Source organism: Aulostomus chinensis, chromosome 6 (genome assembly GCF_037954235.1).
Source record: "Aulostomus chinensis isolate RoL2024-O1b breed Wild chromosome 6, RoL_Achi_v1.0, whole genome shotgun sequence".
NCBI classification, from domain to species: Eukaryota; Metazoa; Chordata; class Actinopteri; order Syngnathiformes; family Aulostomidae; genus Aulostomus; species Aulostomus chinensis.
In genome coordinates this window covers 26911949-26929421 of record NC_141325.1, presented here as the reverse complement: position 1 = coordinate 26929421, position 17473 = coordinate 26911949, and the positions used below count along the sequence as shown (strand labels likewise).

General features: G+C 43.2%; 2 protein-coding genes across 11 annotated transcripts; one reads left to right on the top strand and one right to left on the bottom strand.

Moving 5' to 3' along the window:
- Positions 1-3756: 3756 nt before the first annotated feature.
- On the top strand, positions 3757-12249 carry ccdc92 (coiled-coil domain containing 92). Of its 10 annotated transcripts, none has more exons than XM_086207273.1 (6): positions 3757-4040; positions 6230-6304; positions 6763-6846; positions 7057-7216; positions 8472-8513; positions 10444-12249. In XM_086207273.1, the coding sequence occupies exons 4-6, from the start codon at positions 7081-7083 to the stop codon at positions 11250-11252; spliced, it is 987 nt and encodes a 328-aa protein (XP_086063399.1). In that variant the 5' UTR covers positions 3757-4040; positions 6230-6304; positions 6763-6846; positions 7057-7080; the 3' UTR covers positions 11253-12249. The 10 variants fall into 10 exon arrangements, with proteins under 10 accessions (XP_086063399.1, XP_086063394.1, XP_086063392.1 ...); XM_086207275.1 differs by lacking the exon at positions 3757-4040 and adding an exon at positions 4100-4409; XM_086207274.1 differs by lacking the exon at positions 3757-4040 and adding an exon at positions 4100-4409 and having other exon boundaries at positions 6182-6304.
- Positions 12250-13698: 1449 nt separating this feature from the next.
- On the bottom strand, positions 13699-17252 carry chmp7 (charged multivesicular body protein 7). Its single transcript, XM_086207265.1, has 10 exons — positions 16671-17252; positions 16410-16581; positions 15779-15964; positions 15564-15697; positions 14772-14820; positions 14572-14691; positions 14402-14500; positions 14262-14322; positions 13960-14178; positions 13699-13876 (listed from the first exon to the last, which is right to left on the bottom strand). Exons 1-10 carry the CDS (start codon positions 16931-16933, stop codon positions 13821-13823), a joined length of 1359 nt encoding a protein of 452 aa, XP_086063391.1. The 5' UTR covers positions 16934-17252; the 3' UTR covers positions 13699-13820.
- Positions 17253-17473: the final 221 nt, after the last annotated feature.

Sequence of the window (17473 nt, the reverse complement as noted above, 5' to 3'; positions counted from 1 at the left end):
GGATACAACTTACTGAACATTAGCTGAAATTATTGATGCTTCTCTGAGATTTATCCTTGACATAATTTTATCTCATTGTGACATTCTCCATGCGCTCATCTCTGTCAGATTCGTCTGAGCTGTCCTGTAACTTTGTCTATTTCACTACCAAATTCCAGGTTATGTGCGTTATCATGCTGTGTCTTGTATCAGGACGTTTGGGTAGGTTATTTATACCATGGCACACTTTTTTCCAAAGCACACTGGCATCCTGAACTACATTCACTTCAAAGTCTGCCGTTAGTGCTCCATTAACCACCCGTAATTAAAGTGTCACTTCAAATGGCAACAAGCGCTCTGCTCTCCCTGGACTGTAAAAGCTGTAGAGAAAAGTTGCACAGAAAGCATGGTTTCCTGCAGTCCACCCTCATTACCAGAATAAAGGTGGAGAGACGTTTGGCATTGGCGAGGTAATGATTCAATAGCAGCACCTTCCATGTGGGCCCAAAGTAACATGTTGGCTGAAATTTCCCGTCTGTGTTCACGTATGTTTTGTCAGCTAGTAAATTTGTCTTGATTTAATTGGAGAGTACAAAACCGTGTCAGAGAAGCCGACTGCTGTTTAAATAACCTTTACTTTAAGCACCCGTTTCACATATTCTTGTTTTCAAATGGGTGCCTATAAAGTCCAGATGCTACTGGAAGTCAAGGACTTGAATGGACAAATCCTTTCCATACCACACAAGCAAAGAGCAAATCCCAACACAAAAGTTGCATTTATCCAGTGAAAGATTGAGGATTCAAATATCTGGCGTTAGTTAAAGGAGCGTGTCGTGTGTGATGGGGGGCTGATGGTGCATGCACAATCTATATGTCCATAACGTCAAGGGACTGAGGTACCTGACAGTGACAAACTACTGAAGACAGTCCAGCTGTGGTTACCATTGTGCCCAGATGCTTTCATGTTATAGTGTCCTGTATTAAATATGTCATTGCAGAGTTAATGCTATCACTCTGTCATTGACTGACTTTGAAGTTTCTGCATAAATGACACATTCAGTTCAGCAGCGGAGTGATTATGACTTTCTTTGGACAGGCAAATGCAAAAAGGTCTTGGAAAATTAAATTAGTTTTTCAGAGTTTTAGAGGTGTTTTAGCTTGCCAACCTCAATATAATAACTGTAAAACTATTACAACCTGAGAAGTGTTGTTGTTGGCAGCGTGTCAGAGCGGAGGCAGTAAACCGCTATAATTTAAGACGGGCTCCTATATGCTTCGATTTCATTTGTGACTCCATGAATTTGACAAGGACCTGCGCTCGCATTTATGGCGAAGAAAGACAAAAATTCATTTTCTGAAGCTTGCTGATGTGTGTTAGATGCCCAGAAGTTGTTAAAAAAAAAAAAAGGCCTTAACATTTGACTTATTGCTTTTCCAGCACTATAACATGCAGTGTGACGTTTTAGGCTCCTGTCCAGCCCCCTTCACCACCTTATGTATGACACATGTCTGAGTGAATTTGCCAGTGTTTGGAAGTATTTCCTTACCCTCTGTGTAAAAAAAGGAAGAAAAAAAAAAAGAATATCAATCTACGCACATGCCTGGCAGTAAATCACACATTTATGAGGGCTGCCAGCTTGTAAAAGAAAATCCCACCGTGGACACCTGAGGTGGAGGAGTGTCAACTTGTGGGAAGGACATTTCTCAGCTGGACACCAGTTCACACACACACGCACACACACACACACACAAAAATGTCCAAAGTCAATCCCAGTCATTTTATGGTTTTGGCTAACCTCTCTCGCTGAAATGCTGTTAATATATGGAGATCTCTCGCAGCCTGTAAGTAAAACAAACCTCAGGTAAGGCAGAGGTCTCTGTTGGGGAATATTTTTCACCTCTCCTGTGCTGTGGAAAGGATAACTTACATTCCCCTCACCTGGCTGCTTGGTTGATTTCTGCAGGCGGCTGGGAAGCGTGCCAGAAACACTAAAAATAAAGCAATGAGAAGAATTTAATCCCTATCACAAACATGCCAAAGTCAGGGAGAGATTAAAGACTGCTTCCGAAAAATAACATTTCTGGAGGTAGACAATAATTCCATTTATTCCAGGAGTTATTTTCTTTTTACATGTGAGACTCTCTTTTGGGGTCAGGGAGGGAAATGGATTCTTTTGTTTTTTCTTTGTATCATATTACGCAGTAGCTATGTCACTGAGGAATTTCTCTTGCCAGACATAATTTAAGGTGATATTTTGGGTCACTTTTGAAAGGCTACTGTTTTCTGACTTTTACAAACCTCAGAAATCCCAGGGTGTTTACATCACTTCAGTTTCTGTTGTTGTATGAGTAACTGCAAGTAATTTTACACCTGTGTATAATGAGGGAACAATATACCAACACATAACTGACCATTCAATTACTGCAATGAAGTGAATTCTTTTTTCTTTTTTACTGGCAAAAATAAAGTAAAAAAAAAAAAAAAGAAATCAGCAAAATTATGTCATAAGCAAAAATGAAAACATGATAAAGTATGAAATATATATCAAATATTTGTTTTTAAATCTATGGAAATATTTGCAAAGTAGTAAAATTTTCAAAACAGAAGAAGTAAAAAAAAAAGAAAATCCCATTTAATGGCTTCATTCATGCAGAAACATTCACATAAAAAAATCTATCAGTTGTAATGAAAGCAATTTGATGCTGTGTTCAGACATAATGGGCATCAGATTGTTTGATAATTATCATTTATCACCCTTTGGTTTATTTATTTATTGCAGCTACGTGTGTTTCCCCTGACACGCTGTGCTCTGTCAGTATAAAGGTTTCAGGTAGACCCCAACAATAAGCAGAGAGATGGTACATTCCTCTTGACTTACAAACTTCATAATCATACCAGAAGTTATCAGTGAGCAGTTTCCCATATGTGGAAGGTCTAAATGGTACTCTTTATAAATTTACTGAGACCCAGCTACCATCAGCAAGCACTTGGTGGCAGTGGCAACAACAACCAGAATCAGAGCACTACGGAATATTTACATATTGGATAAAGCCTTTGATTTCAAACAGCCGATTTATTTTTTGTACAACTCTATTCTCACGCAAGTCACGACATTTTTCTATCTAAAAGACTTGTAGTTTATCAGATCAGTGTTTAAAATATAACAATGCATAGGGAGGGCAGCACGGTGGTGCAGTGGTCAGGACTGTGGCCTCACAGCAAGAAGGTTCTTGCTTCAAGTCCCGGCTCCAGCATGGGATCTTTCTGTGTGGAGTCTGCATGTTCTCCCTGTTCCTGTGTGGGTTCTCTCTGGTTTACCGGCTTCCTCCCACAATCCGAAGACATCAAGAGGCGACGAGGTTAATCCAGACTCTAAATTGACTGTAGCTGCCTGCTATAGTGGCTGTGAGTGTGAATGGTTGTCTGCCTGCAATGTACTGTTGACCTGTCCAGGGTGAACCCCGCCTCTCGCCCGAAGGCTGCTGGGATAGGCTTCAGGCCCCCCTGCAACCCTTAACATGATAAGCAGTCGAAAATGGATGGAATGTGTGTGGGAAAATATGAAAAAAAAAATTGGAAATGTGAAGCCAGAAAAATAAGTAAGGCCAATTATTTTGTATTAAATTTTTTTTTTAAAAGATGAAAAACTGATGAATTTGTAATATTGAAATAATAGCAAAATTATACGTGTGTGAAAGGAAATGACTGGGTATGCTGTTGTGGTACACTTAAACTACCACTGAGGGGCAGCCTTCCCCTGCGCAGTCCTCCAGCTGTACTCAGACCTGCCGTTGACACCCACTGTTTCTGAGTCACTTCACCGCATCAGTTTAGCACTTGATGGATCGTACCTGACAGCCGAATGTGGAATAACAACGAAGAAACGCTCAGACAAATCACTAAGGGCAGTCACATTACCTCGCACTGCCAGGGGATGGCGCGAATGCATCACTACTGAACAGGTGACTGACTCTGTTGCTATGGTAATGACGCTGGACACTGAAAACTGTAGCAAGCAGGTCCCTTACCGCGGCCTCTTCAACGTTTCAGTTCATAAAAGGTACGTAAAATCTGAATATTAGCTCACGTTGTGTGTATGTGTACTACTTATTGCAGGTGTTAGTGGTAGTGGTAAATGAACTGGATAAAAAAAATGACTCTGGTTAACGTCGTTAAGTTAGATAATTTCCCCCTGCTTTCCCATGATGCATCGCTTTATTTTGTCTAGTAGCTCAGGGAGATGATAGGAAACTGACACAGCCGCCCTCCACTCTCACCCGACCGAGGCGAGCCCTTGTCAGGCAGCAGCATCACCGACATGCCCGGCAAGCCGGAACGCACTTAGGTTAGCCGGGAGTGGCTAGTGTCTTCAACGTCAACTCTCCGTCTTTGTGTAGCATTTTCGACGGCGGTGCGTTTTAGCCGCAAGGTAGGCTCGCCACAAGATAATGGGTTGTTTTATCTTCGTTAGCGGCTCAGCTAGGCTAGCATAATTAAAGCTCCGCACCCACTTCTCTGTAGGGGGAGGTGATTCATTTTTAAAATCGTTGTATAATGATTTAAAATACGTCTCATATATATATATATATATATATATATATATATATATATATATATATATATATATATATATATGTGTGTGTGTATATGTATGTATGTATATATATGTATGTATATGTATATATATATATAGTCCTGGCAGGTTGACCTCTGTCACAGGTTATTTCTCATTGCTTGTTATTGCCGTTGTTTATTCGTCACCGATGTAGCATGGGTCCAATGATGCTAACAGTGGTTACTTTTCTTCGCATAATGCGCTAGTTCTCATGTACAACTGTTAATTTGTGGCCACAGTCGGCCAGGTGTCTAATTGTAAATGGGGTTTGTATGACGTTCCGCCGGGAAAGCGTACTTATTTACAGTTATTTGAACGAGACAGCTCCTCCCTGGACCACCTAAACACAGTGAAGGTATCCCATCATCCAGCTCTAAAACAAGCAGGAAGCTCCTCTGTTTTCAGGATATTGTATGTTAGGCTGTGCAGGCCCCTGTAGCAGCGCTAGGATTGTTGATATAAAGTCAACCGTGGGCTGACAGGTAGGTGTTTGGTGTGGGTCGGTGTTCCTTTGGCAGCCGTTGTCAGGACCAGCAGCGGTTCAACGTCAGATGATGGTTTGGGTGCTGTCCGCAATGCAGGTGCTGAAACTGGAAGTGCGGAGGGAAGTATCCAGCATCCCTGCAAGCTAACAGGAAGCCTTCTGCTGCCCCATTGTTGCTGTAGTCAGTTTTTACACAGTTTCATATGGAGTTAGTGTTATTATTTTTGATCAGCTCGATGTTTCAGTGATAATATTTCTAACATACAACCAGGTCCTAACAACAAAATTAATGACAACATTGACATACTATTTGTGTGAAAAGAAGCCACTGTACCACAGCAGTTATGAGGCTCTTGTGTAGGCTGGGGATGGAAGCGACTGGCTAATGTTTCATGTTGCTGCAGTTCATTGATTATTTATGTTGTCTGTTAGAAGAAATGTTGGTTGTTGGATAAGAAGAAGAATGATGTGGTGGTGGTGTGTGTGTGTGTGTGTGTGTGTGTGTGTGTGTGTGTGTGTGTGTGTGTGTGTGTGTGTGTGTGTGTGGAGTCCTCACACTGATTTTGAATAATCGTCCATGTATGTTTACGTGGACTCTCTACATTGCCCTTATTCTCTCTCTCTCTCTCTCTCTCTCTCTCTCTCTCTCTCTCTCTCTCTCTCTCTCTCTGTCTCAAATCTCCTTGTTTGTGGTCACCTCCATGTTATAGCAGGAGCCAAGTTATGAAGTGGACTGAGGTCATGTCTTTGTAAATGGAAAGCTGTCTAAGCTATTCTAGGAAAGGGCTGGGATGAGAGATATGCTTGCAGCACAGGCTTTACAGGAAGGGCTCTGCATTACTCATCAATAATAAACTATCTGCTCAGCCTTTATTGCACACCAGTGGCTGTATTTCTGATTACCAAAATGTGTTTTTGGTTATCACTTGCTTTCCTTTTCCTGTGTACGCCACGAGAAAAACAATCACACAGACAGCAGCTCAAAATGACAAGTGTGTCCAGGGAAGGAGGTGTTATGAGATATATTATTTATGTGGGTGAACTGATGATGTAAGAGCAAGAGACTCTGGGATGTTTTATTAAGGCACGCTTGTGTATGCAGGGAGAGGCTTTCTCTGCACTCAGGAATCAATGTGCTCTCAACTCTCAGCCCAGAACAGTTGTCTAGCAGAAGATGAAGATGTTGGGACTGATGGATTGTCTGGAGACAAGGACTTCTAGTAAAGTGAGTGAGGAGGAAGGTGGGCCTGGCTCGGAAGGGAAGGAACAGGTCTGCCCATAAACCTCAAGCTAGTTTCACTACTGTTAAACACGTGTGTGTTTGCAGTGTTACTGGCCAATGATGTAGAAACTGAAAGAGAATTTTCCATCTGAAAGTTGTGCTTTTTTCCCCATCTGTTCAATGTCTAACCTCATGGTAAAGAGAAGCTGCACATATCCCTTTTTTCTTATCTAACATCTAAAACAAGGAGGTTTAATCCCTAATAAAATTACAATTCATGCTTATTGGATTAGCCTATATTAGATTAGGTACATTTGAGACGTCTGTTTCTGCATTTCAATATAGCTGACTCCCTGTTTCTACATGAATAAATTCACATTAGTGTTAGCCTTCTAATTACAGTAAGCAGACAGAGAGTACACCTATTTATGGTGTCATCGCGTGTCTCTATCATTAACCAGCCTCCTCGATTGTGACCGGCTCCACACCTTCCCTGCATATGGATAAGAGTCCTGATTGACTGTGTGTCCAACTAAGCAGACAAGGTTACACTTTTTAATCTTTGCTGGCTTGTTGAAAGGTTCCATTATGGACAGATTAATAGTTTGACTTGCCATTTGAAACTGGGACACATCCCCGGATGTTTATAGGTGTGGCACTATGGCTTGTTTGCCAAATGGGTTGACTTATTTTCTCTCTCGTCCTTTTTGTGTTTCCTCCTCCTTTATCTGTCCCATGTTTCCCGTGGTTGCAAGGCTGTCACGTGAACATAATCCATCATGGCATCAGCCAACGTTACACTGGAAAATCAACTGCAAAGTGCACAGAAAAACCTGCTGTTCCTCCAGCAGGACCATGCCAACACACTGAAGGGTCTACATGCAGAGATTCGTAGATTACAACAGCAATGCACAGGTGAGCGCAACCACAAGTTGCCACAGTCAACTGAGTGCTTACAGGAACACATCCAAGTTTTTGGGAAATGCAATTATGTCTTTGCCATCCCCCCCAGAGCCAAACAGGAAGGTTGATACCCTTCTCTCCTCTGTGTCTGCGTTAGGGAGCTGAGACCCACAGAGGCCTGCTGACTGCGAGTAGCTTAGCACAAGTAATGGATGGATGGGAAGTGTTAGCATACCGCTCTCATGCACATTCAAACTCCAAAACACATAGTTTCTCCTCTGTGTATTCTGTTTAAAATAGATAAGGTGTGTAAAGAAGCAAACTTCATCATCATCATCATCTTTTATAAAAGTAGCCATGATTAGCAGTAGCAGTCGCTCCACTATTCATCAGCTAACTACAAATGTTATGTTTTATTGACCCAAAGTTATAATGGAGATTTTGACCGAATTACTTCAACGAGTCCGGAAAGTAGTTCAGGCGATGTATGTGATTCTGAATTCAAAATATCTTGCAGTTTAAAAATGTCATTTCATAGAAAATGTTATACAAAACCCTTGAGCTGTTACTGCATGCAAAGACTGTTTTAGAATTCAGTATGTTTGAGGACTTTCCACAGAGTTCTGCTAACCCTACCATCCACAACAACTCAGTGCTAAGCGAACTAGTCAGCCTGTCTCCGTGAGTATCGATCTTCTCATCTGAGTCTGTGGAGGATGACAAAAAAGTGCATTCCCAAATGTTGCCGTGTTCTTTCAAAGGTTGTCTAATGCGGATGTAGAACATCTAACAGCAGAGTAAACTAATAAACAATAATATTCAGTTTACCTCAGCACAGATGTATAAAGTGAATGGATATGTCAGTGGCGCTAATATAGCTTTTAGGGAGGATGTGATTCATAGGAAAAGCTCTCAAGCATCAGTGAGAATAAGTTGCACTGGAGTGAACTGCACTGTATTGATCACAGCATTAGTAATAGATGCACTCCTAAACAAAGGGAGGCCTCTGCAGATGCTTCAGAGAAACAAGACACCGCACGTCTTTGCCCTGGTTCCCGTAGCCTTGGCTAACCTGTATATAAAGCTGGTCCTGAACTCTCACTAATCCTGTTAAATGAATATTCTACCATATGGAAAGTATTGACGTGTTGTCCCTAAACAAGACACCCTGCTGGTTAGCAGGAGTGATGAATCTGCTGTTTGATTACTGACCCTTTTCCGTCTGATTTGATACAGACATGTGAATAATCCTCTTCTTTTTTCACAGACTTGACATATGAGCTCACTGTTAGAAGCTCTGACCCCTCAGGTAAGTTTTCGTTACATTGTACATACGTGTGCAGGCAAAGAAAAACCTTGATGCAAAAATTAAATAATTGTAGTTGTTTCTTTTCCATCTGTCTGTAGTTTCCATCTGGAATGAATGTATTACACTCATTTAGCTCTTATAAGAAGAATTTCTACTTTGTAAAGTATAACTGTGTAAAGCTGTTATTCTGCATTAAATTACATTAACTTAAATGCTTGTACTTGCTTGTTAAAGATAGTTGTCTTTATTACTGGGAACTGTAACAATATCCTGCCAGTGTTTACGTTGTTGCCTACCATCAGTAAGTAGGATGATATTGGCACACATTTGGCAGTGGCCCATGTTTATGTGTTCATATGAAAACATTCAAATAATGGATGCATGATAAAACTGGCAAGTCATAGGTATCAGCAGGTATCAATCTTTTGTTTTGAATATATTGTATCACCGCTAGCTGACGTTTAAATTGACCCATTTCATGTTATTAATGTTAAAAAGTAGTGCAGTAAATCTATCATTGATGAGCCTTTCCTAATGTTTTGGAAATGAGGAAAAAACTTTTTGAACCTCTACATTGTGCATTGTTTTCAATATGTAAATTTCATATAAACATTTTGAATACAGATAATATCAACATTGGTAAATATTAACCATGGGCCAAGTCATTCGCGCAATTATCAGCATATAGGATATCATCCAAGTATACAAAATACCATGCATCCCTATTAAAAATACACAACAGCATCAGCCAAATGATCATTTTAAGCATTGATAACGGAACCCCGCACCCAGAATTGGTGCATCCCTCACCATAAGAGCACAGGACGCAGCCATGGGGTGGGGGTGGTGCGGGAAAGGGATACGTTCTTGTCTACTTGTTCAATGTTGAGCCAAAAAACAAAACAAAAAAGATAGCTCACAAAAGTACACAGAATACGACTTAAATGGTTGGAAATTGTAAAACGAGAAAAAAGAAAAGGGGGTTTGTTACTGGACATCAGTGCGGGTAGAAGGCTCCAGTGTTTCCTAGTAACATAGTCCCACCCAGGAAGCAATGCATTGTGGGATGCCTTGTTGTTCATTATATTCCCACTGCTTGTTGCCAACTGCCCCTCCCCCCCAAGTTACCATGGTCTGGTCATGACACCGTGTGACATGAGTCACTTCACTGGTCCAATTCAGACTGAGCTCCACTGTGTCCTAGCAGGCAGTACTGTCCGGTGCAGTCAGGGCGACCCTCCAGCCTCCATTAATGACATCCCTTCTTTTGTCTGAAGTGATCAGGAGGCATTCTGTGTCTCACCGGGGTCACAGCAGTGTGGAGAGGGCTCTAACGTGGCCGGCCCAGATCTGTGCAGTACATTCAGAGGCTCCAGTGAGAGGCACTATCATGTTAGCGTGGCACGTCTCAGAGATTGGAGTGCAGGAAATGAGATTATCTGTCACAGCGCTAATGCACAGCCTGCAACCTGCTTAGCACAGCAGGGCTCAGCTGCTCTCACTGGGGTGAGCGTTATCATCCCCCCCCCAACTAAATCATCATTTCTTTTTTATTTGTGAAATGTGAGCCCTGACAAAAGCTCTTACTTTGTAATATACACGTAGTAATCTTATATTCCCGGGTTTTGCACATGTATATTGTGGGAAAAGGGTGAGGCAGGATGGGGCGGGGCGGCATGAAGCAGTGATGAAGGTCAGCACAGAAAGGCGTCCTTGCTCTCTACCAGAGATGAAATGTGAGACTGGCGCTCTCTGCCCCCTGCAGTTCAGTCCGCGATCATACTGTCATCGTCCTTGTCTGCACTAATCATTGTGTGAATGATTTAAGGGTTTTTAAGGCTCTGTATCTCCACATTTGTCTTTGCTGTTTGCAACATGGATGTTTTTGTGTGGTAGAAGTTGTGCTAACTGCTTTGAACTGTGTGTGCAGACAGTGGTGAGGTGCGCTGTCGGGAGCTACAACGGAGGTGTGAGGAGCTTGAGGCTCAGCTCAAGAAGAAGGAGGAGGAGAACACCGAGCTGCTCAGGGACCTGGAGCAGAAGAACGCCATGATCTTCGTTCTAGAAAATACCATAAAAGAGAGGGAGAAGAAGTACCTGGAGGAGCTCAAGATAAAGAGTCACAAGCTGGCGGTTTTGTCTGGTGAGCTGGAGCAGAGAGCAAGTACAATCGCGTACCTTACCTCACAGCTTCACGCCACCAAGAAGAAACTGTTGGCTGGCAGCTCGTCTGAGGCCAGTCCCAACGTCAGCCCTGTCAGCTCGTACAAGCCCACGCCTCCATCAAACAAGGACAGACAGCCTGAAACACCACGCCGCCGCATGAAGAAGAGCCTCTCCCAGCCGCTTCACCCGGAGTTGACAGAGGTGTACCGGCTCGGCCCAGACGGAAGACGTCTGGTCCTTCAGGAGACAGTGGACGCCATGCCCGACCCCACCCCCTTCCTGCAGGCTGGGAGAGAGTCTCCCGAGTTGCACGTAGTGAGAGAGCGGCCTGCTATTATACCTTCTATTGCCTCTGAACGCTCCCCTGCCCCTCCCCTGGGTGCTACGGCCAGCCCTCGTCACAGCCCCGCTCGGGACCGCCAGCACAGGGCTCATGTAGGTGTGGCCCACCGCATCCCCCACGGCACCCCTCCCCTGGCCCCGCCGCAGGCAGAGCTGGAGACGCTGGCCGTGGACCAGGTCAACGAGGAAAAGGTTGTGCGGAAGCGATCTGGGGCTGACAGGACAGTTTAAAACTGCACATAAATGCACACACACACACACACACACATCTGCTGTATACATTAACATACAGGACCAGGCAGGGCGGAGCCTGACCCACTGTGTAGCCTGCTTTTTACACTGCAATGTGAAAAAATGACAAAAAAGATCATTTTGTTCATGGTATTCCATAAAGTTTGTTTATCTGACTGTACAGCTGAGAAGGACTACTATAAAGCATGCCAAACGTTTCTTATTTGCAACCTAATGTGATCTTGTATTATAAACACACTGTTGACTTTTTGCTTAGAATTTCACATCATACTGTTCCATATGGTGCATACAACAAATCCTCAGCCAAATCTCTGCATCAGTGCCTGCTGGGTTCAAGCATACGCAACCTGTGTAGTGTAGTCATGGCTCAAAGTTAACTCTTCTGTCCGCTCCATCTCTGCAACAACAGCCCGGACATACCGACGTACTCTATAAAAAGATGTCTGCAGCTGCGTAGGATAGAATCAAATAATTAAACTAATACTCCATGAATGTCTTTCATCTTGTTGCAATATCAGTATAACAATGTTACTGCAGGTCGCATTATCAAGGGCAAAGAGCCGCTCTTGACTGGCTGCAACAGCACACGCGTTTATCTTTAAATGCAGCGTGAAAATGCTGGTAAACAGTTGAGCATATGTGCAAGAGTGTGTGTTGGGAGCGGAGACGAAGGCCAACTGTGAGCGTGAGCTAAACAATATTCACTGATGTTATTTGTTCTACAAGGGCATTTATAAAACACTGCTGTAGTAGGATTTGTGATCTAATCAGTTATTCTTTATAAAGCCTGCACCTTTGTGAGGAATTACTTTTCCTTTTTTTTTTTTGTTCAATAAAAGACACACACCAACACCTCAGATATTAAAACTAGTTAGTGCACCCACCATATACTATCACTTTATAACCTGCTTTTCACTTAAACGTCACTTGTCTTTGAATTCTATAAATCGATATAATAAAGCAATGCTTTTCCGTTTGCCTACTTGGTTTCTATAAATACAGAGTGACTTATGAAGGCAACTGTGACCCATTCTTACTCATCAGACCTTTCAGTTGTGCTTAACAACCAATTACATTTTTAGTTACATCCACATTCAGGAGTAAACACTGATTTGGATTCAGTTTCATAGTATTTTGTGGATAAAATGAAAATCAGTATTCCCTCAGTGTTTCCAACCAAATTACAGATACATTCTTTTTTTTTTTTTGTCCTGAAAAATCCTTTTCTTTTTTCACTCTACCGTCACGACTAAGCTAAATGAGACTCTCACAGTCAAACATGGACTCTAACCAATAGGAGCGGTGTTTATTTTAATGTGTTGATTTTCATGTACATCCACATTAAATGTTTACTCACTTGTTAAGTATAATTTTAATTTTAAGGACAGACTCTGAACTAAACCTGGAACTAATGCACCTTTATTCAATTCCAACCTTATTGTTTTGAGGTGAGGGACAGTGACCCCTGGTGGCCAATGCTCTTTTTGGCGTATTTTGCTATTTTATATTCCCTCCCTTTAAATTTTTTCTCAGGATTTTAGCCCAAATTGACTTCAAATTAAGAGCCCTAGATTTGGGCTAACATCTGACTCACCTAGGTTTTGCTCCTATTCTTTTCCTGCCATTTCAGGCAAGAATGCAACACAAATACTAAATGGAACAAGATTCAAAAAGCAAGAGAAACCAGCTTGCTCAGTTTGAATCAAGTTTTTTGTCGTAAACAAAGTGTTTTTAGGTTTTCAGTGGAGAAACCTCTCCATGCAGGAGTTCCTTGGAGCCAGTCAGGTACTTTCGTTCATTGAATTTCCCCAATGGGGATCAATAAAAGTATCATCTTAAACTGGCCCATCTTCCAACACTACATGGAACAACTTCATCCACATAATTAAAAAGTTCAGTTTCTCATCAACATCGATAGATAATAAATAAATAGCCTACACGTGATTAAAATAAATTTTATTTTAAGAAAAATATTTGGTTAAACTAATATAAGGTATGTGTCTCTCAGCCTTCACACATACGCTCCAGCAAGACTCCACATTATTCTCTTTGATGTTTGTGGTAAATCATTTGGCAAAGTGAATGCAGTTTCGTATAGACGGCCACTTACAGTAACACACTCCACGGGACAGCCGGTGAGGAACATTTACACGCGTCGGTAAACACACGATAAAAGACACACATTCATAAAATACCACAAATTAAAAGCACTCCTACTGGTGAGGTACCAGGGACAATACTTCACTTAAAATAGGACCTTTTTTTACTTGAGAACCTCCAGATGACAGAAGAAGTGAAAGCTTTGGAGTTATAGTTGATGTATGAAAAAGGCAATTAAAAACTCCTTTTTGGCATGCGTCCACAGCGAAGGCATTATCTAGTTGTATTACATGAAATAAAGTGCCTCATTTTCATCCTGATGTACTTTTTTTTTTTTTACACCTGCAACTGTTTTTATTTTTGCTTCTACGTCTAGCTGAACCAAAGCTTCGAGACGGAGTTTATGTAGATGTGTTGCTGCAGAGCTGCTGAGTCTTGCCGCCGTGTTCACTGTGCAGGCTCTGATCTCCTGGCTGGTGATGTCATCTTCTTGTGTTCGAGGCCTGAGGGAGAACGTGAGGTTGGCATCAAAATCCTTCATATATCAGTGGTAGCACCAAGAAAACAGGCTGAGAGGAAAGCAAACCTGCATCTGAGAGAGTCAGTCGATTCAACTCCTCCTCCAGCTGCTCATCGCTAACACTCAGCTGGCCGTGCGGTACGGCAGGAAGGGAATCCAGCAGGTCCTCACCTGGGAGGTTCGACTCCCAGGCAGGCTGCGGGCGACTTGCTGGAGTCACAGGTTTCGGCTTGGATTCATCCAGCAATGATTTCAGTTCTTTCTCCAGCTCATCGATGTCATCATCTACACCAAAGCACTGGACCATTAGATCTTTACATGTAAACGTACAGCACATCAAGTTAAATGTACTTGACACAGAGACGTACCCGCGCCGGTCACCACGCCACCTGATATGGTCTGGTTCACCTCATCTTGAGTGTCACACAGCTGGTTAGATGATAGGAAAAAAAATTATTAGGAATCTTAAGTGGCAAAGTCAATGAATGGTTCTAAAACAGATGCAGACCTCTTGGATTTGATCGACAAGACTCTCAGCCCGCTCCACAGTCACGTCTTTCAGCGAAAGTCTGAGGGCTGCCACTCCAGCCTGATATGCTTGCATAACCTGCACACACACCTTCACAGTCACTGATAATCCATGCGTGACACTACGAGCAGGTTGGTTGCGGATCTTACCATCTTATCGGTTTGTGACTGGGCTATTCTGTCCAGGATTCCTCTGATGGACTCCAGCTTGGCAAACAAGCTGTCCGCTCTCTTTTCCACCCTCTTTCGGCCTCTCAAACACCTCAGAGCCTGTTGAATAGACGGATTACAACTTCTGAGGGAGTTTTGGTTGCGTGACGTGTTTTTAACGGTTGGACATCAGAAGTCACCTGAGATTTCTTCCCTTCTCGGAGCAGGAACCTCGCCTCCTCCTTGCACCTGTGTAGACATAAGCAACGAATGACATGAACCATTTCGATGTAGTACTACTGAGTGGACACTAACACTCTGACTTCCTGGTTTATTAATGCAGGATATTGGATTTTGGCAGATATCTGTTACGCTGATATTTACGACTCATTCGGCTGATAAAAATACCATCATTGAACAGGTTTTCCCACCAAAATACAGAGATCAAGCCTCCTCAGTCAATGTCATATCATGTATTATGATGCATAGTCTTATTACCATGGCCCACCGGCAGATGCAGGCATAAAATACAAAGCTTAACGGCACGTATTTATTCCTAAGATAAATATCTGTGTTAATCAGTATGTTGGACCTTTCTGCTAGTTTATATAAGACCAGCATCAGCTGATGCATCCATATTTTGGTTACAGTTACAACAGCAGAGCTGGTTATTTTAAGAGGTGCTGGACATGAATCGCTGCACCGATCCCACATTAAGTTACAACTACAGAGACGCTGTTATTGACAGTTAGCGCCAAAAGTTCTGACAAACTCTGGATCAGAACTTGGCATCGGCACACAGGCAAGTTCAGGAACCTAAACCACGCAGACAAACATGTTCAGAACTGAAACATCTGAATCACGAGCAGCCAAACATGATGTCACAAATATCCAAATCCTTCTTGACGTTATTTGTGTTTCTGATGAGAGCTTAAAAGCTGCATTAGATCCCGAGAGAATTTGCCACTGAGCTGTGATGGGAGGTGATTTACTTGTCAGCCTCCAGGCCCAGTTTCTCCACACGCTCCCCCAGGAGTTTCTCACTGCGCTGTAGCTGATAGATCCCTACATCCACATCAGTGATGGGAGTGACGCGATCCTGCCCTGGTTGGCTGAACTTCACAATCTGCAAAGAAGACACATGAAGACAATTACAGAAGTTTGATAAAATGCCTCCAAAGACTCTTATAGAACGTTGCGGTTTTACCTTCTCGCCCTCATGCAGCGAAACCATCACTTGTTTGTCCCTCTGCAGCTGCAGGAGCGCCATGCACAGGGTGCCCTCATCGGCACACACGTCGGAGGAGAGCGCACACAACTCTTGAAACGACAGGAGGGAGCGGCATTCATACTCACTGCTGCGGTACGCCTGGAGCAGTTCCACTGCTTTCTCCTGGAAACAATAATAAAGCCTGTCATCAGACATTTTACAACTAAATGAGATTAAAAAATCAAGAGGCAGAGAGAAAAGGTCGACATTGTTCCAAATAAAAATGGTAGCGCTGGTAGTCATGAATCAGTTAATTCATTTGTATGACATAGTTGTATATTGATGTCCACAAATATTGGTTTATTTTTATTGGCACTCAGAATGCACATTTATTTACCTGTTGGCCAAATATTCTGTCTCCCTCTAAACATGGCTCCTGCGTGGGTCAGCTATGATGCCCACAGTTGATTTCTACCATATAAAGGTGGAGTTGAGGCTGAGTTTAGGCAGCCACACTCAACTTGTGCTGCCATCTGAGGTCAAAGGAGGGCGCTACAAGAACTGAACTGAGAACTGATCGGGTCCACAAGCGAATCAACGCTATGTGGAGTAAAGGGAACTGACAAACCTTGACTAGCTCAATAACAACAAAAGACTCCTCCAGAGGCACGCGGCTCCCTCCCAGGAGGGTGGAAAAGGTCCACTTGAAAGGCTTCACCAGCAGCAGGCCGACACCCCACGACAGCCACCCACAGTCCACATTGGCTGCAAACTCCGACTCCCTCTGGATCTTCCCGCACCTGGTGGCGGGGACAGGAAGAAGACCAGTGAAGGACTGACTGATCCAGACAGGGACAGAGGGCAGGGACAGGCTGACGCAGCTAGTTACCTGGCCATGGACTGGAGGACAGTCGCCAAGCCCAGAGGAGACTTGTCTTTCCTCCTGAAGCTCTTGTTCAGCTCCTGCAGGTTGACACACACGGTGCCGCGTCCCCTGCAGCTCTTCACGACCAGAGCCGTCCAGAAGTCCATCTTACTGTCCCAGTCCGTCGTGTTCACTTCTCGGTTCTCCTTGAAGTCGGAGAACATGAACTCCATCCGCTCGTCGTCGGCCCACTCGGGCGGTAGAGTCATTTTAGTGCCGCTAGACATTTATAATAATTCAGCTCGAATTCCCCTCCTGGTGGACGAGTGAGTCAGCTCAGACAGGCTAACGTTAGCTAGCCTAAACATTCATGCTAGCTGGGAGCTTCCGACAGGAGCTGCCACTTCCACCAGAGGAAACATCAGAAAACGAGCTCGAATGACGTCTTTTAGAGTCACAACAGGCCCGTTGCCGACATTTCACCGTCAGTCACCGAGAGACTTCGGTTACGCCGTGACACATTGGCATTCGGCTAACACGAACCAAGGTTCCACTCATCAACAAACAACATGTCACCACACGCGTTGGTTTTGGAATACGGAACCAACCGCCCTGATGTGTCAAAACGTAAACCCCACCCACACAGACACGCTGAGACTAGAAACAAGCGCACCAAAACCTGTCCTTCTCAAACACCATATTTGCGTTGAATATGCGCATTTTCCTCCCTCTCAACCTTTGCCAGGCCACGGAGTCCAAACTATTGAAATGACAGGAGTTATTTATTTTTTTTTTTATCGTTTTGCTTGCTTTATAATCAACAAGCA